General features: G+C 41.7%; 2 protein-coding genes across 7 annotated transcripts in view; one reads left to right on the forward strand and one right to left on the reverse strand.

The window, feature by feature from the left end:
- oga (O-GlcNAcase) overlaps nucleotides 1–14,169 on the reverse strand; it is a 49,174-nt gene extending 35,005 nt beyond the window's left edge. For all 6 annotated transcript variants that reach the window (XR_013579768.1, XR_013579766.1, XR_013579767.1 and 3 more), the window contains exons 1-4: nucleotides 13,664–14,169; nucleotides 3,164–3,215; nucleotides 2,485–2,582; nucleotides 1,118–1,248 (exon numbers count right to left, since the gene is read on the reverse strand). Coding sequence is in view for 3 of the 6 variants with exons in the window: in XM_078565021.1 (XP_078421147.1) it covers nucleotides 1,118–1,248; nucleotides 2,485–2,582; nucleotides 3,164–3,215; nucleotides 13,664–13,973 (591 nt within the window). In the remaining 3 variants the exon portion in view is untranslated. The remainder of the gene's footprint in view (nucleotides 1–1,117; nucleotides 1,249–2,484; nucleotides 2,583–3,163; nucleotides 3,216–13,663) is intronic.
- Nucleotides 14,170–14,541: 372 nt separating this feature from the next.
- LOC144694513 (LIM domain-binding protein 1) overlaps nucleotides 14,542–26,576 on the forward strand; it is a 98,207-nt gene continuing 86,172 nt past the window's right edge. The window contains exon 1 of the mRNA XM_078565026.1: nucleotides 14,542–14,605. The gene's annotated coding sequence lies outside the window, so the exon portion shown is untranslated. The remainder of the gene's footprint in view (nucleotides 14,606–26,576) is intronic.

A 26,576-nucleotide genomic window follows, 5' to 3' on the forward strand; every position in this document is an offset into this window, starting at 1 on the left:
GGGGTGCCTTCTCAAAATGAGGTGAGGTGGGAAGAAAGGAAGATGGAGAATCACATCACCAAGAACCTTCCTGGTCATTGGATCAAAATCCTGGAACTCCCTCCCCAACAGCATTGTGGGTGCACCTACACCACACGGACTGCAGCAGTTCAAGAAGGCAGCTCACCATCGGCTTCTCAAAGGCAATAAATGCTTGCCTAGCCAGCAATGTCCTCACGTGAACAAATAAAAAGTATCAAAAACAGCGAGGGGGAGCAAGAGAAAATCATCAAGGTAAGCATTGCAGCACATATCAGGACCAGAGAGAGAGTGAGTTTAAGTGTCAACCTGGGCTCTTCAGCATGCTTACTTTAAAAGATCAATGAGCCCAAGCTCCACTCCAGAAACTTAAGTGCATAATTTTTCAGTATTGCACTGGAATTAAATTACCAGCGAGTGCACAAGCATCACTGCAATGTGCCTGGTTTCAGATTAAACTGCAAGCCCATTTGTCCTCTCAGATGAACCTAAAAGATCTGAAGTGGGATAACTGAACTGATTTCATATTTGTTGATACTAAAAGGCACATTAATAGCTTTGAATAGGCAAATGTAGTTATGTGAGCTCTTTCTAAGCATGATCGGATACTTGACCAAAGTTACTATGGGGATACTGACTAGTAGTTAGCAATTGCTCCCTTAACAACCTGTATAAACAGCCTATTCATTGTTATGTAGAACATGGTGATGGGGGAACTAAAGGCCATACCCAAGGCTGAAATAATGGGAACATCTGCCTGATGGAATTGTATGGTTAGTTAAGAAATTAATGAGAAACATTTTAATGAAAAGTAGGATGATGACAATAAATATGTGCTGTAAACCCTGTAGTTTTGTGTGTCCTTGGCTGACTGATAGCTCTCTCTCCCTTGCAAGTGCTTGAAATAAATCTTTGCTTGCTTGAATCTCAGACTCGAGTGGTCATTTTTACCACAACAGATCCATTACACCATTCAATGAAAGGCAAGTAAGATTATTTTATTATAAACAATTTGTTTCAATTATCAACATATGTATAAGGAAAAAAGTGATTATAATCACTTTATTTAAAAGAACTAATAGATCAGAAAAACACTCACCTGATCCAATTTGCGTTTAAGGGTAGCAACTTCCTTTTGACTTGAGAACGTGATATCAAGACCAGGAGATATGGCATAGACAAACACAATACTGTGCTCTTTGGCAGCAGAAATTAGCTGCATCAATTGTTCTGGAACATAAGGGATGACATTATGAATAATCATCAAAGAAAGAGAGAAAAGAAAATCACAATGCTAGAATGAAAGAGACAATTCCCAAACAGCTAACTGGACAGACAGCAGTGTATGTTGATGCACAGAAGCATTGGTAAGGCATGGGCTAGCAGCTGCTCACACTACTGCGCTGTTCAGGATGGGCAGAGGAACCCTGGACGGAAATGATGCAATCCCAAAAACATCCAGGCATAGCAGCTTGCTGTAAGGGAGTTAGGAAAGGATAGCAACTTGCCAATCTCCTCTTAGGTTTTAGTTATAAGGTCTTACAGAGTGAAGGACAATTAGTCATGTTTAACAATCTTACTATCGAATCCAATAGTGAGTTGTGGACCCTGTTAATCTTATAGCAAACAAAAAGGGCAGCTGACATTGGACTCCAGCTTGTCATTCTGTTGGCTGTAGTCTGCTGGTTGATATCACTAGCCACAGAGGCCGGTATTGCTGTCTTCATATTACTAGCCAATATAGAACCCAACCAAAACTAATAAATTAAGCCAGAACATGTACTGCAAACTAGGAACTTCAGTCCCAAATTAGTGAACTACTTTCTCAATTTAAGTAAGGTATTTAATGCCAGCTTCACTGCACTCATATACACACTGTAGCACAAAACAACCTCCGCATAATTGTTGCTAAACCTGAACCAATTCTAACAGCCAACTAAATATACATTTATACAGGTGCCACAAAGACAATTTGTTCACACTTAGATGAGCAATATTGCCTTTAAATTTCACTGCCACATGCAGGTCTGCTTTCACAAACTTACTCCTGCTGGTTAAAAGGAAGCCAAGCATAGCTGATACAAAAGCAGATAAAATGGAGGGTTGGTTATATTGGCTACAATAGTTCAAAATTATCATGTTCTTTTGAAGGTCAGTTATAATAAGAAGTGGCTGCCTTAATACTCATCATAGATAGTAGTGACTAAAATTCAAGAGTGCAATTGGAAGATCTTTGGACACTGAGGGGGAATCAAGGGATATGAGGACAGGGTGGGAAAATGAAGTTGAGGTATAAGATCAACCATGAGATTACTGAATGGCCTATTCCTGCTCATTCTGCTATCTCTCGTAACTACTGTTTCATTTAGTTAGATCTACAAACAAGAGACAGGGCTTTAATAAAATGGAAATTAATGTTCAAGATAGTGCCTAACACCAGGGGAACATCATGGCTACAGCACTCACCTGCTTCTTCAACAGAGTACATCTCCCGCCAGAACATCCTATGCTTGTAATCATCCTTTGGTGCGTACAGGTATGTGTTCAATCCCCACTTGCGCATTCTGTTGAATAATGTAACCAACATTAGATGTATAAATTAAACCCCCTCATTAAAAGTATCCAACACTACAGCGCTGGACACAAACTGGGATACAATCACCAAACTGAGGGGAAAGATTTGAAAACTCCAAGATATTCCATCTCAAAAGCGCCAACATAGAGGAAACATCATGTAGCTATTTAAAAGAGGAAAACAGAATACAGTAAAACTAGAACAGTGCAAGCCAAATTTAGGACTAATGTCATGAAGATCTTCACTCAGGAAGGTGGTCAATACGGGAATTAATTTCTTGGTAAAGCAGAGCAGGTGAAAGCCTTGGAATCACCAAGCTGGATAGATAACCTGAAATGTATCAAATGGCTTTTATCAATTTTATTTATACCATTATAGTTTCCTTCGGAGGCAAGAATTCAGTTAAGAAACCCAGAGGAGATAGCAAGTACCTAAAAAAGGAAAGTCAGGAGTTTATTCTAAAAAATTATGGGATTTCTTGTGCAGCGTCAAATGACAGCTTAATTAGCTGCGTGGGTTTAAAGGGCCACCCAATCTCAAAACAGAGGCAACTTGTCCTCGAATTCTTACCTTCGAAACAGTTCCTTCCTCTGTTCCATGCTCCAGGGGCGGCCATAAAATCCTAGGAAAAAACAAAGCCGCACGTTAAAATATAAAAGCAAACACTTAAAATAGTGCACTCAGTTCCACTTGACTGATCTGGTTCATAAAAGTGCCTGAAAGTTTGATGCTGCTCATCCATGGTTTTACATTTTATTAAATAGGAAATAAAAGAAATACAAGAACAAAACATCCATCAATGCCAATACATTGTAGAGCAGTGAAAAGACTGACACCGTAGGACTAGCAAACTAACATTGCTTGTTCTAGCAAAAGCCACAAAACATAGATTCTACTTCTTAAAAATATCAGCGCTCTTGCCACTGTCTCAACATTATGGGTTCAAGCCTCAAGAGAATCGAGCGTGTAATCCAGTGCTGACACTTCAGTGCAGTATTGAATTCTACAGTCCGGAAAGAGAGTTGCCGAAGAACAGGATCCAATTTTTATTTATTTTACACACTTGTATAAGCATTCATGTACAGTTACACATTGCAAGCATGTACCTCCTAACACCAACCACAATTTCAGTCTGTATCCAGTTACAAGTGAATCCCCAGCACATGCATAGAATTAAACACAATTCATATACAACTGGCATGGAGGAAGAGATGCGCTGTCAGGAATGCCATCTTTCAGATGTTAAACTGAGGCTCCCTCTGCCCTCAGGTGGTCTGTCCACCATCAACAAGTCAGGGGTGCGATGGAATACTCTCCACTTGCAATAACAAATGCAGCTCCATCACCACTCAAGAAGCTCAGCACAATGCACGACAAAGCAGCCTGCTCATTTGGCATCCCACCAACACATTAAACATTCACACCTGCCACCACCAATGCATAGTGGTAGCAGCGTGCACCATCTACAAGATACATTGTAGCAGCTCACCAAGGCTCCTTCAGTGGCACCTTCCAAATCCGTGACCTCCATGACCTAGAAGGCCAAGGGCAGCAGATGCTTGGGAACAACACCACCTGCGCATTCCCCTCCAAGCCACACACCATCCTGACTTGGAACTATATCACCATTCCTTCACTGTTACTGGGTCAGAACCCTGGAACTCCTTTCCAGCAACACCTCTCCCCCCCCCCCCCCAACCTCACCCACCAACCTAACACTATATGGACCACAACGGTTCAAGGTAGCAACTCATCACGGTCAATTAGGGATGAGCAACAAATGCTGGCCTTGCCAATGTCACTCACACCCCATGAAAGATTTTTAAAAACCTATTGCATATTTGAAGGAGTAGGAGCTGGCGAGTTATTCCTGGTGCCCTGGCCAATATCAACTACAGTTCATTGATGGTAGTGCCCTTAGGACATTCCATGGTTGAGAAAAGTGTTTTTTTTTAACAGAAACCTCTCCCTCTCTCCCATCAGTATTCAATGCAAATAGGCTTATGAAAGCCCTAAAAGCTTCATGTGAAAAACACTGGGCTGCACTAAGCACAGAGTTTAGCTCTGGTACACTTTAGAAACATGCCCAACACGGAGAATTACACACACAGCTTATTTAACAAAAAGTACCTCATGGCGCCGAATATTAACAACTGTGGCAATAAACTACACATATAGAATCTGATATTCAAGTGATCTGGCACATGGAACAATTATTTACTTTAGTTCATATGACAGAGGGCTAGAAAAAGTAGGATTGGATTCAAAGGAAAAAAAACATTAAACTGCAATTTTGAAAATCTTTAATAATTTGTTAGATTCAGAAATGAGACAAGGTTAGCTGGAGAGATTGATTAGCAATGCACTAACAATTATCATATCATGAAAGGGACATTTGGGCTATTAATTATCAGCTCTATCTGCAGTGACTTCAATGGAAAATTACTTGCAAATTCAACGGGTTCTTAGAAATTGCAAGGCAGCCAAGGGCAAAATGCCACTCGTGCAAGGCAAACAGTTGAGCAGTGCATATTTAGCAGAAAGTTCCAGAGATTCTGAACTAATGGCATTTCTTTTTACAACTATATGAGGTGGATGCAAAAGGAAAGGGGCACGGCACATTCACAAATCTTTGAAAGGGGCAGGAAAAGCTGATATGTTGATTAAGAAAATGTATGGGCTACTTGGCTTTGTAAATAAGGACATTGAATACAAAGTCAAAGACATTCCAGACATTTACAAACCACTGGTTAGGCCTTGGAGTAATGTGTACAATTCTAGGCACCACAGTTCAGGAAGGATGTAAAGGCCCTAGATATAGTACAGAGGGGGGTTTCCAGAATGAAAAAACAGATGAAGGACTTCAGTGATCTGAAGAGATTGGAGGTGCTAGGATTGTTCACCTCAGAGGAGAGAAGTTTAGCAGATGTCAATGTGGCAATCACCTTGTTAAAGACAATTGCTAGTTAAACAGGTGATGGGCATTGATTATCCCATCTAAATAGAACAAAAAGATACAGGTGGAACACTGTGTGGAAGCTATTTGGAAGTCAGTGGCTCTGAGGAGTTGTCTTGAAAATAAACCAGCTTGAACCAATAGACCAGCCTGGATTAATTCTTCCGCCACAACTTCTTATTGTGACAGAGATATTCAAAATGATGAGGGGTGTTGATAGTTTGTTTCCTCAAGCACGTCGGTTGGCAACCAGAGATCATACATCTAAAATGCTAAAGAGTGAGAAATAAAGAGAAATATTTTATATTACACAAAGTGTTAAGATCCATAACACAACCTGAAAGGGTGGTGGAATCAGATTTCTAAGATCTTCAAAAAAGGCAACTGGGCGTAAACTTAAAAGAGAACTAATACACAAAGTTAAGGTGAAAAAGTTGGAAAGTGGGACTAATTGGACCGCTCTTTCAAAGAATGGGCCAAATTGCCGCCGCCTCCTGTGCTGCTCTAAGAGTCTATGACATTTTTCACATTGCTGAGGTCATTGGAATGTTCAGATATGATTTTCAAATGTTTTTTGTACACATCACGCTATGATTGAAACTGTGATCACAACACTGACTTACACTCAAACAGCTGTTCTTGCACCCCACAGTGCAGAATAATTGTTTCCTTAACAACCCAAGAGTCAATGAACCCACCATAAATGTTCCATGTCACCACCTGGCATATCAATCCACCAATTGCCTATCTCTATATAATGTCATGAACCTCATCATGAATAAGAAAAAAGGAAACTAAAATTATACATGTCGCCATGTCTCAAATTATTCGATTAGTACTTGTGGTTTTATTGGCTTTCATTGCAAATATTACCCCTCAATTGCTCAAAGGAAATCAGCTGGTTAATAGTGGCACCTTTCTGCAGGATCTACATTACAGCACTATTGTTCTGCTCCTGCAGAGGGACAGAGAGGTTTCAGCAAAATATTTGACACTCTTAAATATCATCAATGGAAATATAATTAGCATTCAACAACATGGCATGATTCTCAATGGTAACACAAGAAATTACGGTTGAAAGAATCTGAATCGAGTTTCCAACTGCACAGCAGATAAATGCGTACCAGGTGTGATACTCATTCAGCCAAAATTGGAAGGCTGGTTGGTGATGGATTAGTAATCTTGAGGGGGAAAATTGTATGGAACTAAAGGGCAATCATGTCTATCCATTCCAGCTCTGTACTTGAACAATGCTAAACCACTGCCACTTCCCTGTATAGAAGCAAAAAGTCTGCAAGATATAACTAGCCTGAGTTTGGGATGGAAAGGAATGCAGGAAAACAAATCAGCCAATCTTTCCAGTTTCATTATTACCCCATAAACATGTACATGGCAAGATTACCCCAAATCATTACAGCCCTCTACCCCCCAGGTTTGGACAGTCTCTGAATGATGTTTGCTGTCTGGGTTCACATATTACTGGTCATTTGGACTAAACAATGTATCAACTGTACTGTCAGAATTGCACCCCAACATGCAAGACAAAAATTCAAAATTGATGTTCATTTTAACCGCAAGAATCAAAACCTCGCTCTTGATACAATCCAATAAGCATTTCCACTTTTGAATGCTTCAGTGCTGACACATTTTTGAATAATTCTTTTTCTCCCTTCCAAAATACATCTTGGGCATGAATCTTAAATCCAAACCTTTCCCATAAAAATAGAGAAGAACAGGAAGAAGCAGTGGTTCTACACTTCAGTTACTATTCTCAGCTGTAACGATACCAAGCAACAGCTGGGTTCCTTCTACAAGGGAGAAAACTGAATAGGAGAATCACACAGAAAAGATGCTCTACCACAGAATAGTTTTTGAGAGATCCCCAAAGTATCTAAGTGATCACAAATAGTTTTACAATAGGCGAAGAAGAGGGAGGAAAAACCCGTAAAAAGTGATGATGAATTCCTAATTCTGCTAGTATGCCAATCAAAAGAAATACTGGAATTGAGATGATGTACACATCACAAGAGGCTCTTATCTCTAAAAAAGAGAAGACTTGTAAGTGATTCTGGAAGAGTTTGACAGGAGAGACACAGAAAATGTCACCACTTATAGGGTCCTAAATGAAGCATCATAAATAAGATAGCTGTCAGTAATAAATCAAATAGAGAATTCAAAAAGATCTAGAAAAATGAGACTATGTTTTTCAAACAGCCTATTATATTCCAAGACAATGAAGTGCTTCCAAAGCAGTTTTTCTATTGAAGTGCACAGAGGCAGAGATTCTTTAGGCATCCTGTACTCCATCCTAGTTAGTCAACAGAAATGGATTACAGTCAAAATTGATGGTTTTGTTTTCACACAAGTCTTTGGTGAAAGTCCATTTCCTTCCCATGAACATTTATAGACAGCATAATACAGTTTGTCTTGCAAATAAAATTATCAAAATTGAGAGTCTGGGGCAGCTCTGAAATGACACATTTCACAGGAAGAGCAAGCCACCACAAAACCAGATACATACCCACAGTAAGGGAATGAAACCCAGATGGAAAGTGTATCACTTCAGACACACCTGTACATCACAGAAACCGAGATCAGGGAGGGAACAATATTAATTAAATTGATGTGGCAAACGCATCTCTCGAAACAAAGCAACACACTTGCCATCAGTGCATAATGAGCTGAAATACTGCTGGGCAGTACTAACCTTCACCCATCAGGGAAATGCTGCCAGAATACTAGCTTCCAAATACAATTTTGGTGCCTTTTATGTTCTTTAAATGTGGCTGAGGTAAATTTGTTACATGGGTAACTACATCACAACTACAAAAATTGTTAACTAGAGTAGTTCTCAGTACAAAATAGGAGACCAGAGATACACCCAGATTTATAACAAAGAAGAATATGAATAAAAACAATTGGACTAATTAGTCAAGTAAATCAGGGTATACAGATATATTTCCCCAGGCCCTACTTCTCTTTTCAGAAGCACGCAGCTGAATACAGAAACTTGCACGTGTTTTGGAGCAGGGACCCAATGAAGATGATTAATCGTGAGTTACCATTCCTTTATAAAGTTTTGTGAAAAAGAGAATGTGTCAGAACACAAACTGCAAGCCCCTGCCTCCTGCAGCAAACAGACTATAACAGTTTAAGCAGATTCCAGTGACATGGCAGAGCTGCATCAGCAAATTTAATTCACAAACCCTTGGGGGGGGTTGGAGGAGAAGAGAAGCAGCAACACTCCAAGCATTTTACACACTGATCATAACCCTTAACCAGCAATTACATTCAATTTTACAGAAAGGTTTTTAAATAATTTGGAGTCAAACAGTTCTATTAAGAGATGTGGCTTTGTGTGAGGAGTTCTATTAGCAATAAGATTAGTTTGCATCTAGTAAAATGACCATATTCTTCCAAAGCACATCTGAACTACCAGAGAAAGAAATGTGCAACAGCTCTTAAACACCTTTCTATCTAAGAACACAACATATTGCAATATATCAACCAAAGCAATGGGGTTACAGCCTTGTCACCCACATATCTTTATTTAGAGTGGTACTTGTACTACGAAGTTCACAGACATAAGCAATATTCTGTTCAGGGTCTCTGATGTCAGTAAGCATTATAGGCAATGGTGGCCCATCTAGTCAGCGTAACAATCACTGCAGAACCTAGAGTTGTTGCAAATTTATGAAGCAACAATTCACTAATTCTTATTTTATAATTCAAATATTTCGCTCCTAAGATCACATTTGTAGGTTGAAAACCATTGCAGGTTAACTGGATTTGGCATCAGGGTTTTGAAAGGAAAGTGACTCTATGCCCCCCATCCTAATTTAGAAGTCATACATCCTCACTTGTTTCACTTTACTGACACTAATGTCCCTGCAAATATGCATACTCAAATAATCACCAACCATGGTATACTGTCTTTAAGCTAGGACATTGGTCAAGTTAGTTGACTGAACTACACAAGCAAAATTTGAATAGACACTAGCACTGACGTGAGCAGCAAGCTGATTTAATGGAAAATGTCAACACTATGTTAACATCTTAATTTCAGCTCCACCGTTAGCTTATTCTGCAGTATACAGTATCACAATTTTGTTGCCTGTCAATACATAAGCAACCAGAAGTACATTACTATAAACGTTTACATATGTAAAATTTGATCCCTTCTACATATCTACTTTGTACAATTCTAAGCATGATTATAAGCTAAACTCAGTCTACACTACAAAAGCTTTAATGGCAACAGAGGTCGCAAGACAAAATGATAGGAAAGGACCTCCAGTGAATAAGGCTGAAGCTTCTGTCAGCAGTGATCAGGGACGCACACAAGGATAAAGGCAAAGGACAGTACAGCAAGGGTCACAATGAAAAGTTAAATAGAAATTGTACAAGACAAGTTAATAAATGTTAAATCCTCTCCCTGCATCTTTCCATGATATGACACAATAGTGCAAGCGCTTACAAAAACAAACCTAAAATGATAAACATGGAGAAATGAACAGTTGGCAATTACATTTAGTTAAAAAAGATACAAAATGGAATGGAGAAAAAAAAATGTACAAAAAATTATGCAACCAGACAGTTCAAGTTCAAATTCAAAAGTTGTTCTTCCATCAGCCTTTTCTCCTATCTATCCTTAATTTGCTTTTGGGATTCAACCAAAATTCAAAATGAACACAAGGGTGGTGTAAGCAGAGACGATCAATAATTTCAAAAGGAAATTGGATGCAAACTTGAAGGAACTATACCATATCTCTGCAAGTTTACAGTGCGAGAACAGGGCTGACCAGATTGCTCTACAGAGTCAACGTGGGCTCGATGGGTTGAATGATTTTATGCCATCATTTAACAAACTTAAAAGCACTAATCTTCGACCAACTAACCTAAATGTTCAAATAAATACACAGCAAACCACTGAGTTGCAGCACACAACAATCCAGTTTCAATCAGATAGAGAATTTAAAAGCTCCCAAAATTGTTTCTTAAAGCAGGCTGCAAAAGGAAATTGAAAATCTGATAGTACTGCTGATTTCATTAAGTGAGATATACTAAAATTTGCAATAAGACTACTGTGTTGTCAAAATCCTTTTACATAAAAAAAATCTAGATCTTGACACAGAACATTATCTCATAGACCGTCCTTTGTCTGTATTGTGACTCAAATACTATTGGCTTAAGACTTCAGAGCAGACATCTTGTGTGCTGTCCTCTGTCTCTACTCTTGTCATCACTGAAGCAGAACTTTAAAGTCGTCACATCAAGGGAATTTCAAACAAAATGTCTGCCTGTGAGCTGCTTAAAAACCTGAGTCTGAAAGTGGTCAACATAAGGGAAAGATTTGCTAATTTATATAGATATTTCCCTTAGACTGGATCCTCAGATAACCCTATTTTAAGATACTTCCTTTTAATTCCAAAGCCAAGTGCTCAATGTCTGTCAGCCAAGGCTTAATTTTCATTTTACAGCAAATACTCTCCTGTTTAAGGGAATTTTAGCACATGCTATCCCATTAGAAACTGTCCTTTTAAATTGATGCTGAATAAAAGACAAAGATTTCAAATAAAGATTACCAATGCAAAACTTTACATATTTAATTTTACTCTTGAATCATTGGAACATGAATTTATATTCAACAATTCATTTCTTCGAGCAGAACTTGCCAAATAGCTGTTCTAGAATTAGCAGTAATAGAATACTGAAATATTTCAGCCATTTATACATGTAAACAGAATGCTCCACTCAGCTCTCCAAAAAGCCAAATTTGTTTCCATGTGTGAGCAATAAGTGCATACCCAAAGAAATGAAACTTCTCCAATTTCAGAATTACAATTCCAACAATCTGTTTAACGGTCTGCAAAAGCATTTTCTGCAACACTTAGTTCCACAAATACCACGCAAGCCAACACACAATATACTGTCCTGTTCCCTACAAAGATGACAAGATAGATGTCATGACATTACCTCCAACATGGCTGCTTTTTCAAGCATCTCCTATTCAATTGCCCACTAAATCAAATCAATGGCAATGGGCTAGCTCATTTCTACTATTAGATACCCCTTTGCACTGGGCTTGAAGAATTAATGTATTGTTTACATAATTGCATCAGCTGACCACACTTAGAATACTATTTTGGGAGGTAGTGGGGATTCTAGGAGTTAGACCCAATTATCTTTGACCACATACTTAAGCAATTCATAGTATATTCAAAATATCTCAGGTTTTGAAGTGACAACCAAAGTGAACATTCATACACATCTTCAACTTAACCCCCAATACTGGACTATAGCATGGTCAATATATTTGGATTCAAGTACATTCCTTAGGATTAATTTATGCAACAGTATTCCACTCAAAATCAGTTGATTTTTCTGAAAAATCAATTTTGACTGAAACACAGCTTATCTAAATCTAATCACTACCCTGTCATTAGGTTTTATTTAATAAATCAAATGTCTTTCACCCTTTCTATTTACTGATAAACTCAACCACTAAAGCTTAGTTCAAACATCACTTTGGACTAAATACAACCTTAAAAAGAATGCACTTTTAAAAAAACAAGGCGAGTCATATGATTTACAAACTGAGCATTTTTTTAAAGGTGGAATTATTGAAATAAGCAATGTATTCTGCAAATCAGCAGGTTTAACTCATGAGTTAACAGGGTTTACATACACATGCCTCCACAATTCTCCCATTGACTATACCCTTATCACCAAGTAACTGTCTAGACAGTTTATGGATCTTTTTAAGATGAAAAAGCTGCACCGTAGGCAAGTTAGCTTCCATTCATCAAACAGACATAACACTTTAATTACCAGTTATGCCCTTTTTATATCGAAATCTTTCTAAACCACACTCCCAAGATTGAAAATGGAAAACAAGACACATTTCTGGCATGACTAACAGAAATTGTTCATATTGCTACATTATCCCTTGGCAAAACCTTACAGCCCACATATAAACAAACCTCAAATGTCTCTGAGCTCACACAAGCATAGCAGTCTCATTTTAATAAGATTTGACAATAGCTATCAGAACAGATAGCTTGTCACAGGGACAAGTACAGCAAAAGCAACTATTCCAAAAGGAACAAATTACATGAAGGTAAAGCTCACTCTTGTAGAGAGCACCATGGAAAACTGTTCTTAACACTATTACTACCATAGAATGGTTACAGAAGATAATGAGGGCTTTGGTCCACCATACCCATGCCAACTCTCTGCTAGGGCAACTATCTTAGTCCAACTCCTCCACCTTTTCTCCATAGCCCTGCAAATGTTTGATTATATGGATATATATAGTTTTATTAATATGGATTTGGCCGAATTATACCTCTCCCCTCCTCTTTTCCCAAGTTCACTAGTTTTTCATTCAATAAGTAACAGCAACCCTCCATTCTTCACAAGCCTTTTTAGGGAGCATCATTAGTTTATTTGAGAATAGGGGAACAGAAGAGATCATAGCCCATTTGGGTAGTCTCACCAGCATCCACAGAGTTTCCACCGAGGATCATTTATTCTGAACAAAGAGAAACCTTTGAGCTTTTCCCAACCTCCTTGTACAGCACCTAGGTGGATACAATTAGCTCACCATAAGATTAGAGTTGAGACCTCAGCTTGTCTCCATATCAAACAGAACATGGCCCAATAAAATATCAAACTCTGCTTTGGGAAGTGCGGGAAGAGACAAGAAAACTGTGAACACCTCCCAAAAAAATTGGTAGGGACTCAATTACAGCCCATACATGTCACTTGATCTCACAGATCGGCCAATTACCCCAGCCCTCTTCCCTATGAAATGGCCTCTATGTAAAGAGAATACACCTTTCTTACCTGGGGCAGAGGCTATTATTGTGATGTCACAAGCAGCCCACCCCACCCCCGGCCACGAAGAAAACAACCAAACACCAAAACAAACCGCACTTTCGACACATTAAAAAAATAACGTTTCAAACATATTCGATCCTACCTGGAATTAAATACACAGAGCTTGTGCCAGAGTCGGGGGGGGGGGGAGTTAAATACACAGAGTTTGTGCCAGAGTCCGGGGGGGGTGGGGGGGGTGAAGGAGAAGAGGGAACAGTTTAATTAATCCTTACCTTCCACCACACCGCACAGAAATTTCTTCTTATCGCCAGTCGGATCGGCTGCCTGGGGTAGAGGGCGGTTATCAAGGCCGCCATTAGCCGCGGCCGTCTCCGGGGGGGCCGGCTCGGTGGCAGCGACGGCGGCGGCCGGGTCGCCGGACTGGAGTGTGTGGCCGGTCTCGGAGACGGGAGGCCCAGGTGCCGGGGCGGCAGCAGGGCTGGAGTCAGTGGGGGGTATGGGGTCGGCGTCGCCCTGCTCCAGTACTCCGGCCGCCTTCTCTTTCTGCACCATCGTCAGCTCGGAGCGACAGGATCCGCGCATCGACCTGGGCAACTCCCCACAACCCCTCCAACAGAACAGCACGGTGTAATTTTTTTAAAAAATAAAATAAAATCTATATTTATAAAGTAATAACCGCACGGCGATTTTGTTATATTAATTAATGATAATTTTTTTTTCTCCTCACAGCCGCTCGCTATTTTCTGCTTCCGTCCCTTGTTGTCCCCCAAAGCACTCTGGGACCTCCCTCCCCCACCCTCTCCGCATGCGCAGTACCGACCACCGCCCCGCCTCAGCACAGAAACGGCGATATTATTTCATCTAGAGCTCTTCCTCTAAACACCACCATCAGCAGCAGAGCAGAAACCCCCCACTTTGATGTTTATTTAGCTGTTTTACAGTCGCTCATTGTCGCCAGGGGCTGACGGGAAGCAGACTGCGCATGTGCGTCATCGTTGGGCCTCGAAGCGCATGACAGGAAAAATGACTTTTTTACTGAAGTGAGGGTAGATTAACGTATTCCTGCTGGTTTCATCCAACCGCCGATGTTTATTTTCTATTTTCCAATCCGGTATGTTAAAAATTTATATATTTGTTGTTCTAGAGAGGATGCTGGGAGCTGGGTGTGACGCTACTGCGCAAGTGCGGAAACCGCCTGAAACCAGTGTCAACCGGTTTGTTAAAACGCCCATTTTTATTTTGCAAAGTCCTTGTATTTTACATAAATTTTTTTCTTTTAGTATGCTATCTATTTTTTTGTAATTTTTTATAGTAATTTCCGAGCCCTCAAACCTCTGCTTCGATATTGATGTTGTTTTTTACCCTACACTTACAAAAGCGGTGGTTGCTGCGCTGCGATACTGCGCAGACGCAGCAATTGCTCTTGATGAGCTGGGAAACGGCGCCGCGCATGCGCTGCAGGCCCATTCCCACGGAGGTGGAGCGATGGAGAGGACATGCGCAGTTAGCGGAAGCTCGATTTTTATGCTGCGCATGTGCAGATGCTTCCCCCAACCTCCAGTGACCTATTTATGAAGCAGAGGGAGGAAGGGCAAAAAATAAATCGCTCAGTTGTTATTTAACCTGCTCCTTCAGCAATTTCCATGGCAACTGATCTCTTCTTTTTACTCCTCCAATCATTAACTTGCTGTGCTTATCATTAAGTCGTGTGGGAGCCTGTTTCCCATTTTGAAAGGGCAGTGTGCTCATGGGGGAGGGGGAAATATTCAACAACTTAATTTTTGTGGAATGGTAGTAACACCCAATCTCTAGATCAGATGAGACTATTCAATCGCTTTTTAATGTCACTTTGTAATTGCAGCCCCATTGTTTTCTTTTTAAAAATTTCAATTAAAGCATTCTGGCTTTAAGCCTGGAAGCTTCCTTGTCTTCCTGAGTTCTTTGCTGAGCCATATTTACTCCCAGATGTAATTCTCTATCTAATGATTTAATTGTGTCAACAGTACAAATTTACTGAATTATGCGCCTGCTGTAGAGGAAAAAACAGCTTTCAACGGATACCCAAGATCCCCCACCCACCCACCCCCAAAAGACATAATTCAATATAATTGAGGTGGAAGACCTAACCAACCATGAAAGGGCTTAAAGTGAATAAATCCCTAGGGATATATGGAATTTATCACTGAGTGTCAAGAGACCAGCAAGATTTCTAAGGCATAACTATTATTATGAAGGAGTCAATGGACGTTGGGGATGTTCCAAAATCAGAAACACGTTGACATTATGCCTTTGTTCAAACGCTGAAAAAATATACATTAGATCTTATGTAAATTCTGTGTAAAAATAATGGAATTAATTGTCAGAAGTAAATTTGTGGAATATCAGTACAAATCAGTCGACAGCTTTAGACGGGGAAGATTGTTTACTTTTATTCATTGATGGGACATGGGCGTCGTTAGTTAGGCCAGCATTTATTGTCCATCCCTAATTGCCCCTTGAGAAGGTGTTGGTGAGCTGCCTTCTTGAACCGCTGCAGTGCATGTAGCGAAAGTACACCCACAGTGCTGTCAGGGAGGGAGTTCAGGACTTTGACCCAGCGACAGTGAATGAATGACAATATATTTCCAAGTCAGGATGTTGAGTGACTTGGAGGGGAACTTCCAGGTGGTGGTGTTCCCATGCGTCTGCTGCCCTTGTCCTTCTAGATGGTAACGGTCGGGGGTTGGGAAGTTGCTGCCTAAGGAGGCTTGGTGAGTTCCTGCAGCGCATCTTGTAGGTGGCACACACTGCTGTCACTGTCGGTGGTGGAGCGAGTGAATGGCATCCCATCCACAAACAGTCAAGCGGGCTGCTTTGTCCTGAATGGTATCAAGCTTCTTGAGTCTTGTTGGAGCTGCACTCATCCAGGAAAGCGGAGAGTATCCCATCACACTCTTGACTTGTGCCTTGTAGATGGTGGACAGGTTTTGGGGAGTCAGGGGTGAGTTATTTGCCGCAGTATGCCTAGCCTCTGACCTGCTCTTGTAGCCACAGTATTTATATGGCTAGTCCAGTTCAGTTTCTGATCAATGGCAATCCCCAGGATGGTAATAGTGGGGGATTCAGCGATGGTAATGCCATTGAATGTCAAGGGGCAATGGTTGGATTCTCTCTTATCTGCCTGCGCAACATCCTTGATTTCTTTAAGAAAGTTACAACCCCCGAAACTATTAAATCCTAGAATGTTTGGAATTAAACTTTTAAAAAATAAAGGCATTTGAGAAAGTTCCACTTAAAGATTAAAACACAAATCTGTGGGGTTCAGGATAAATAGGAATAGGGAGAAAGACTTGTATTTATATAATGCCTTTTCTTTCACAACTTATGGATTTCCTGAAGTGCTTAACATTTGAAATGTCGCTGTTAACATCTTAGAATAGGAAATCAGTAGAAGGGTAGAAAACAACAGTTTTTTTCTTTATTCTTTCATAGGACATGTGCGTTACTGGCAAGGCCAGCATTTGTTGCCCATCCCTAATTGCCCTTCCTCTGAGTGGCTTGCTAGGTCATTTCAGAGTCAACCACGTTACTGTGGACCTGGAGTCACATGTTGGCCAGGCCAGGTAAGAATGGCAGATTTTCTTCCGTAACAGACATTAGAGAACCAGATGGTTTTTTACAAAAAGTGATTATAGTTTGATGATCACCATTACTGATCCTAGCTTTCAATCCCAGATTTTATTAGTTGAATTTAAATTCCACTAGATGCCATAGTGTGATTTGAACCCATCCCCAGAGCATTAGCCTGGGCCTCTGGATTACTAAATGCAGTGGCATTAGCACTACGTCACTGTTTCCCTATACTGTTGATTTGAGGGTGATTGGGAATACTGATTGGACCTCCAATGGGCCATTTCCTACTTCTGATCTACATCAATGTCTTGGATTCTTAAACTCAAGGCAGAAGGACACTGGAATCAAATACAGGAACTGGAGTAGGCCATTTATCCCCTTGAACCTGTTCTGCCATTCAATGAGATTATAGCAGATCTGTGACTGAGCTCTATATGTCCATTTTTTCCTCACATCCCTAAATACCTTTGGTTCACAAAAATCTATCAGTTTAATTTTCCTATTTTCTCTCCTGAAAGTTCTGAATCTATTTTTGACTATGCCCCCAACACCCCAGTCCAAGACTCCCAAACCAGTGGAAATAGTTTCTCCCTATCTGTTCCCCATAATATCATAAAAACGTCAATCAAGTCACTCATTGAGCCTTCTAAATTCAGAAATTACAAACCTAGTTTGTGAAATCTCTGCTCCTAATTTAACCGTTTGTTTGACCGGGATGAGAGGAGTGCGCAGTTGATTGTTACCACAGAAAGTAGTTGAGACCAAAACATTGTATGCTTTCAAGAAGGAGTTAGATATAGCTCTTGGGGTGAAAGGGATCAAAGGGTATGGGGAGAAAGCGGGAGCAGGCTATTGAGTTGGATGATCAGCCATGATCATAATGAATGGCGGTGCAGGCTCGAAGGGCCGAATGGCCTACCTCCTGCTCCTAGTTTCTATGTTTATATGATCTAGCCCCACTAGTCCACAGGTCACACCATTAGTTTAAAGGTTTAATTCACCAAAATGGCCAATTGTTTACCTTCGCTACCATTACCCAGAATAACAGAGACTTTAACCAGGCTTCTTTCAATAAACAACAAACTTATTAGTTTATTATAAAACCAGTCTTGTCAAATAGAAAGGCAAAGTTTATCAACATACAGTATGGAATATGAAACTATACTAATTACTCTTTTGAGATACCCTAAGTCTCTCTCACACACGCACACAGACACATACACAAAACAATGAAATAAAAGTAGAAATGGAGGAATTCTGCCAAGGTTAAAAGTCAATGGTTCAAAGGCAAAAGATAGACGGTGGAGCCCTTGAAATAGCATCTGGGTTATACAGTTGGTCTCTCAGCACTAATCTGCGAAACAGTCAATGACTCTGACACTGCTTTTCAGGCGGGCTCGAGAACCACTCACAGGTACTCTATCGAAGCATATAGTAATTTAGGAGCAGCTTGTATTCACTTCTGGCTGTGGACTGGCTCTGGACTGCAAAAAGGCTGCTGTCTTCCTTCTTAAGCAATTGGTCCTTCTCTTCTAAAAGCAAAACCAAAACCCACTTATTTAAAAACACAGTCTTCCAGGCATGATTCTTTTTCAGAGCCATAAAACCCATGTGACCCCTCTTGTACACATTCATGATGCCTTTGAGTCCACGTATCATTCTGGTAAATCTACACTGCACTCCCTTCGAAGCTAATATATCCTTCCCATGGTGTGATGCCCAGAACTGCTCATAGTAACTCCAGGTCTGGTCTAACCAGGAGACAGCCCAGGAATTACATAATGAATTAAGCCAGATATGCAAGTAAGAAAAATAACATGAAATTTAAAGCAGACAAATGTAAAGCAATATGCATACTTCAGGAATTGCCCTGAAATTGCAACACCTGAAGTTGAAGGAGATCCAGGGGGTTTTAGCAAACTCAACATAGCGAACCAATATAGAAATCGACAAAGGATGCAGAATGTTGAGTGTAAAACATCCCAAGATGCTTCAAAGGAGCGTTATCAAACAATCGATTAAGGGGATCAAAGGTTACGGGGAGAATGGGGTTGAGAAACTTATCAGCCATGATTGAATGGCGGAGCAGACTTGATGGACTGAATAGCCTAATTTCTGCTCCTATGTCTTATGGTCTTATGGACACTGAGCCAAAGGGAGAAGATATTAAGACATGTGACCAAAAAGTTGGTAGGTTTTAAGGAGCATTTTACAGTAAGAGAGAGAGAAGCAGAAAGGTTTAGAGAGAGGAAGTTTTTTATAAATTCATTCACGGGACATGGGTATCCCAGTTGCCCTTGGGAATGTGGTGGTGAACCACCTTCTTGAGCTGCTGCAATCTGTATGGTGAAGACATTCTCCCTCTGGTAGAGAGAGAGTTCCAAGATTTTGAACCAGTGATGATGAAGGAATGGTGATACATTTCCAAGAGAGGATGGTATGTGAGATTTTGAGTTGGTGCTGTTGCCATGTGCTTGTTGTCCATCTCCTTCTAGGTGGCAGAAACCACAGGTTTAGAAGGTGTTGTCAAAGAAGCCTTGGCGAATTGCTGCATTGCATCTTGTAAATGGTGTACTGCTGGTGGACGGAGTAAATGATGGCCAATGAGGAGGGCTGCCTTGTCCTGGATAGTGTCACTCTTATTCAGTATTATTGGAGCTGCACTTATTTGTGTAGTGTAGAATATTCCAACCTAGTCCTGCCTTGCATCTTGTAGATAGTGGAAAGGACACCCCTTCTAAGACTGTGCTCCTACTGCTTAACAGGTGGTTGCCAACTTGAAAGTCACTTCACCCATCTTGCACTTCACTCACCTTGAGCTGCATTTCCCTGCTGTCAGCCTTCGTAGTGCATTGGAAATGGCTTATGCAGTTCTGCTGTAGACTTCTGATGAGGAACAAGAGGACAGTAGCAGCACCAGCTGCCTTCTCCTCATCAACATGTTGCTTCACAGGTCAGAGGTGATGGTCTCAGAGATCCACCTCAAGGAGACAAGACCCCCAACCTATGGTCTACAAGCAGAGGATTAGCACTCTTGGCATATGTGAGCACCAGTGCCCCAGGAGGCTCGGGCTTTCATGGCAAGTCATTTTTGACATCTGCAGCCTCCTGCAACAAGACCACCCTCCCAGTGGACCAGGTGGGAACACAATACCAGTGGCCATCAAAGTGCCTGTCATTGGAGGGCCAGCCCTAGGTCTCTACTTTTCCCTGATGTTGTGTACTCCCAACTCCTGCAAGGAGAGAATGCTGAGTTATGAGTGGTAGAAATGGATTGTGTGAAGAGAAGTGTTATATTTTGACTATGGGGTCGCTTTGCTCACAAACCGGTTGCACGCATATCTGTCGGCAGGTGAGTCGATTACAATGTACGGCAGACACAGAGACCAATATGAAGTGAAGCATGTACTATTTTATTTACACAAACACCAGAGCGTTAACATGATGTGTGCTTCTCCAGCCAAACCCTACTCTAGACTAACATTAACCAGGTAGCCAGTGCTACACAGCTATTGGGCCTTACAGTCACACGGTCAATCTGCTCACACTCTCTTAAAGGTGTATTACACCTCAGATTACCACAAGAAGGGACAGACAATATTTGTGGAGGGTTACTTTGAGGCATGGGTGAGAGATGGCATGAAGATGAAGGTGAGTGTTGGTGGTCCACATGTAAGGAGGTGCCTGGAGAGAGACAAACAAGCAGACTTGCATCGTGTGTTGTTCTGAGGATTACTTTGCAAGAGAGAACTGGGGAAATCATAGTGCAGCACTTGGCACCTGAAAGTGTTCTGTCACTCACCTTTTCCACCCTTCAGAGATCTTTGATCCTCTTGGTACACTGTTTCCAGGTTGGCGGACCACATTCCTGCCATTGCCTTTCGTAACCTTTCCTTGCACGCCTGCTTGATTTGAGAGTCTGGCCCCTTTCTCCTGTCCTTTGCAAACAGCACCTCAGATCCTGCAGCAGGACCTCTAGCTGAGAGTGAGAGATCCGGGACAGCAGCTTTCCAAGCCCTCCACTCTCCCTGTGACTGCTGCAGCCTCAAGAATCCATGCCCAGCTCGGACTTTCTGACCTATCCCAGGATCTTTTTGCTTAGAAATTCTTCTTTTGACGGATTCAGCATGTCAAGTTCTTCTTCACATAGATAGTCATCAACACTTGGGCCTGAATTTCTTGGTTGTCGGGCACGCGCGATCGGTGGGTCGGGAATGGATGGGAAATGGGCCACTGGCTGCGATTTCACGCTGGCTGGCCAATTAACAGTCAGCCAGCATGAAATGCATGCTAAGATGCTCAGCGCTGCCAGGGTGGGGGCAGGAAGAGGGCGGGCGCCAACATAACCAAGGGTGAGGGTGAGCGCTTTGAGAGCTCCCTGAAGGCAGACAGCTGTCCAGGGAGCTGAAGGCCTCACAGACTAAAGGACACAACAAAAATGCTGCAAAATATGTCCATGCAATACAACCAAGCACCTGAAAACATTCCTCATAAAAAAACCAGTACCCATATATCCGAATATTTTATTTTATTTCCCCATAGAGATTTCATCCCACCCTGGATCGAGGTTTGAGCAAAAATGTGAAAGCCGCCTGGGAGAATGGCCTATCTGCCAACTGTATTTGTGGACAGGCCATGTAAAATCGCTGTTGACTGCATTGTTAGTGGGCTTAATTGCCCGCTTAATTGTCAACGGGCACACTTCCAACAGGGGTGCACACCCGCCGAGCAAAATATCACACAAGTGTGCAGTGATGCCGGGACATTTGCTCAATGTCATCTCGCGCTATTTTCATGTCAGTTCGGCGCACCCAACCCGCAGGATGTAAAATTCTGACTTTGGAATGGGCAGTGGTGCTGGTGAAAACACTAAATTCAATTTAGAAATATTTAGATGCGGCAATGAGGGAGTGCAACGCCCTTTGGGATAGGTGAACTAAGATAGGCCAAATAGCTGTCATCTTTGTTCAGTTTCTTGTAACTTGGGAGCTGACTGATGCCATTAAAAAATGAAAATCAAGCACAGGAAGGATAGAATTGAAAAATAGACAAGTTATACCAAACTTTAAGTTTGGCTGGGCCACACTTGAAGTCCAGTTCTGGTCGCCATGTTATAAAAAGGATATACAGAGGATGCTTAAAAAGATTTACAAGGATGATACCAGAAATATAAGGTTATACCAGTCAGGAAGGGAATGACAAGGCCTGAAAAGGGAAGGCTGAGGGGTGGTCTATAATCTTTAAAATTATGACAATTTTGATAGAGTAGATACATAATGTTTCCACTGGTGAGGAAGAGCAAACTAAAGACCATCAATATAAGATAGTCACTAAGGAATCCAATAGGGAATTCAGGAGAAAGTTCTTTACCCAAAGAGTAGTCAGAATATGGAACTCACTACCACAGGGAGTGGTTGAGGTGAGTAGTACAGATCCATTTAAGAGGAGACGAGATAAACATATGAGGGAGAAGGGAAGGATAGATTGAGGAAGGATGGGAGGAGGTTTGAGTGGAGCATAAACACCAGCCTGTACAGGGTGGGCATAATGGCCTGTTTCTGTGCTATTCCTTCTAAGTTATACACCCCTACTGTTACGAGCTCAAAGACTTTCTAGTCTAATGTCTTTATTAAACTGAACATAAGATGGCTTCCTGCAGGGAGTCCCTCATGGCAGAGGTCACATGACTATGGCAAGTCAGATAGGACATGTGATAATGATGGCATTTCAAAACCCAAATACCTGCCCCATAATTACAGCATGTCACAAGGCCCATTATCATTTCCATCATTTATTTTCCTCTTGGTGAGCAGCACCTCCTCCAGTTTATTCTTTCCCAGGCCCTCAAATCAGCAACTCCTCACTTAAGCCTCTCCTTCCTTATACAGCCCAAAAGCTTTTAAACCCCAAGCCTGTTGTCATCTTAAAGAAAATAAAGACTTGCATTTATAAAGCGCTTTTCACAACCACCAGATGTCTCAAAGTGCTTTACAGGCAATTACGTTCTCTGTAGTCACTTTTGTGCTGTAGGAAACAACTAACTTTGGCTAATTAATTGTTTTACACCTACTGACTACAAGTCCCTTATTTAAAAGATGACGTACAAAGTTAGTCTAATATGGAAAGGCATTCCAGCATGGGGATGTCACAACTAAGGGCAGTTTCACTTTCCCACTCACTCACCGCCTCCCTCTCAATTTTTCTTTCTGCCTAGGTTGGTGAATAGAAGTGGGGCTGTCCACCGTACTGGAAGGAAATCCATATGAACATGTGAATTAGGAGCAGGAGTAGGCCACTCGACCCTTTAAGCCTGCTGTGCCATTCAATGAGATCATGGCTGATCTGATTGTAACCTCAGCTCCACGTTCCCACCTACTCCTAATAACCTTCCCCCATTTTCTTATGTATAATCTATCTCGCTCTGCCTTCCAAAATGTTCAAAGACTCTGCTTCCACCACCTTCTGAGGAAGAGAGACCCAAAGACTCATGACCCTCTGAGAGAAACAATTTCTTCTCATCTCTGTCCTAAATAGGCAACGCTTTATTTTTAAACAGTGACACCTAGTTCTAGGTTTTCCTGCAAGGGGAAACAGCCTTTTCACATCCTCTTCGTGCTCTCAGCTGGACCTGGAAAAAATTATTAATTTTGCTTCCAAATTCCACCCCTCCATCACTTTCAGATGGTCCACCACTGACACTTCCCTTCCCTTCCTTGACCCCTCTGCCTCAATTTCTGGTGATAGACTATCCACCAATATTCATTACAAGCCCATCAACTCCTACATCTACCTCAACTACAGCTCCTCACACCCCGCTTCCTGTAAGGACTCCATCCCATTCTCTCAGTTCCTTCGCCTCCGTCGCATCTGTTCCGATGATGCCACTTTCCTAAGCAGTGCTTCTGACATGTCTTCCTTCTTCCTTAATCGAGATTTTCCACCCACTGTGCTTGACAGGGCCCTCAACCGTGTCCGGCCCATCTCCCGCGCATCCGCCCTCACACCTTCCTCTCCCTCTCAGAACCATGATAGGGTCCCCCTTGTCCTCACTTATCACCCCACCAGCCTCCGCCATTTCCAACTCCAGCATGATATCAACACCAAACACATCTTCCCTTTACCCCCCCGTCGGCCTTCCATAGGGACTGTTCCCTCCGGGACACCCTGGTCCAGTCCTCCATCACCCCCTACACCTCAACCCCCTCCCACGGCACCTTCCCACGCAACCGCAGAAGGTGCAATACCTGCCCCTTTACTTCCCCCCTCCTCACCGTCCAAGGGCCCAAACACTCCTTTCAAGTGAAGCAGCATTTCACTTGCGCTTCCCTCAATTTACTCTACTGCATTCGCTGCTCCTAATGCAGTTTCCTCTACATTGTAGAGACCAAAAGCAGACTGGGTGACCGCTTTGCGGAACACCTTCGGTCAGTCCGCAAGCATGACCCAGACCTTCCTGTCGCTTGCCATTTAAACACACCACCCTACTCTCATGCCCACATGTCCGCCCTTGGCCTGCTGCAATGTTCCAGTGAAGCTCAACGCAAACTAGAGGAACAGCACCTCATCTTCCGAATAGGCACTTTACAGCCTTCCTGACTTAACATTGAGTTCAACAACTTCAGATAATGAACTTCTTCCTCCATATTCACCCCTTTTTTGATCCCCTTTTTTCTAATAATTATTATATATATATATATTTTCTTTTCCCACCTATTTCTATTATTTTTAAAATTTATTTCCATCCATTGTTTTATTTCCACCTTTTAGCCAATTTCGATCCCTTCCCCCCACCCCACCCCCATGAGGGCCATCTGTCACTTGCTCATCCTGCTTTCCACCCTTAATGTCACCATTAGCACAACCTTTAGCTAATATCACCACCATCAACACCCCTTTGACCTTTTGTTTATGACATCTTTGGCAATCTCTCCTTTGCCTCCACCTATCACTGGCCCTCTATCCAGCTCCACCTGTCCCAGCCCCCTTAAACAGCTTATATTACACCACAATTCTATTTCTCTTTAGTTCTGATGAAGAGCCATACGGACTCGAAACGTTAACTCTGTCTTCCTCCCCACAGATGCTGTCAGACTTGCTGAGTTTTTCCAGCAATTTTTGTTTTTGTTTCAGATTTCCAGCATCCGCAGCATTTTGCTTTTATCCTTTTCACATCCACTGTGTCAAGACCCCTCAGAATCTTATGTGTATCAATCAAGTTGCCTCTTACTCTTTTAAACTCCGGTGGATACAAGCCTAGCCGGTCCAACCTTTATGCTCTTCTGAAATTGCAGTTAGCCACTATTGGCAGCTGTACCTTCAGTTTCCAGAGGCCTAAACTCTGGACTTTCCTCCCTAAACTGCTCCTTCTCTCCACCTTCCTCTTCTTTAAGACACTCCTTAAAACCTGCCTCTTTGAAAAAGATTTTTGGTGATTTGTCTTAATGTCTCCTTGTGTGGCTGAGTGTCAAAATTTGTTTGATAATTGCTGCTTTGAGATGCCTTGGGACGTTTTATTACGTGAAAGGTGTGAAAAATGTAAGTTGTTGTTAGCTGTTGCAGTAGCGTAGAGGAAGAAATGGTCCTTTGAAAAGCATTAGAGAGGAGTGGTGAGATTTTTAACGTGTGAATTGGTATCATGCCAAACACCAGTAGGTTGGAATTTGGGGAGAATGGGAGTTGGGAATTTTAACAGTCATTGGCCAAATTTGCAGCATCATAAAATGAATTACATTGGATAAAGAATGGTGACTAGGGAAACAAAAGAATGATTTTACTCTCTGGGAACACCGAGCCAGAGTGATGGATGGAGGTTGGATCTAATGGCGTGTTCTTCAGTACAACATTGCGCTCTGAGATCAGACCGTCTGGAAGGTAACAGTGGAACACAATTCATTTTGCATTACAAATAACTAACGAGCAGGTTGTATAAGGACAAACCCACTCTAGCTGGGAGATGGGGGAGTGACCTGGGAAATAGTATAAAGTTTGGAAGACATTCCAAAGTTGGAAGGTGGGTGCAGTCACAGGACTGACTTTAAATTAATTTCCTAAACTGGGCAGGATTTCAGTGCAGGTTTTAAAAGTGAATGGAGGCATTTCAATCTAACAGCATATGTTCAGTCCCCACCTTGAATAGATTATATACAGAGGCTGGGGGTTCCTGAGGTGGTGCGATCATTAAGACATCAAACTGGTTCAAGGCGTAAAATGAAACTTAATTTGTGTGCTTGGTTAATTATCTGCTCAAGCAGAGAGAAACATCCAATGGGTTGGGTGGAGTCCATGTCAGAGCAAATTATGCCTAGTCTGAGGAACAATTGGTTTGAAGGACGGCACCGTATTGTTTCTTGCTTTGTTATCCTTTCGTTGATCACTGAACAGCAAACTGCATTTTGTCTAGAGACAGCAACGCCCTTGGGAACAAATATCAGAGGAGTTTTTCTCCACAATATCCAGTTAGCTTTATCATGCCTAAGGAAATAGTTACAGATTGGAGACCATCTCCGCTCTTCCAAAATTTCCAGTTGATGAAGTTCAAGCTTATACCTTCAGGGCGGACAAGAGTGAGAGCTT

Source organism: Cetorhinus maximus, chromosome 20 (genome assembly GCF_964194155.1).
Source record: "Cetorhinus maximus chromosome 20, sCetMax3.hap1.1, whole genome shotgun sequence".
Classification (NCBI taxonomy): Eukaryota; Metazoa; Chordata; class Chondrichthyes; order Lamniformes; family Cetorhinidae; genus Cetorhinus; species Cetorhinus maximus.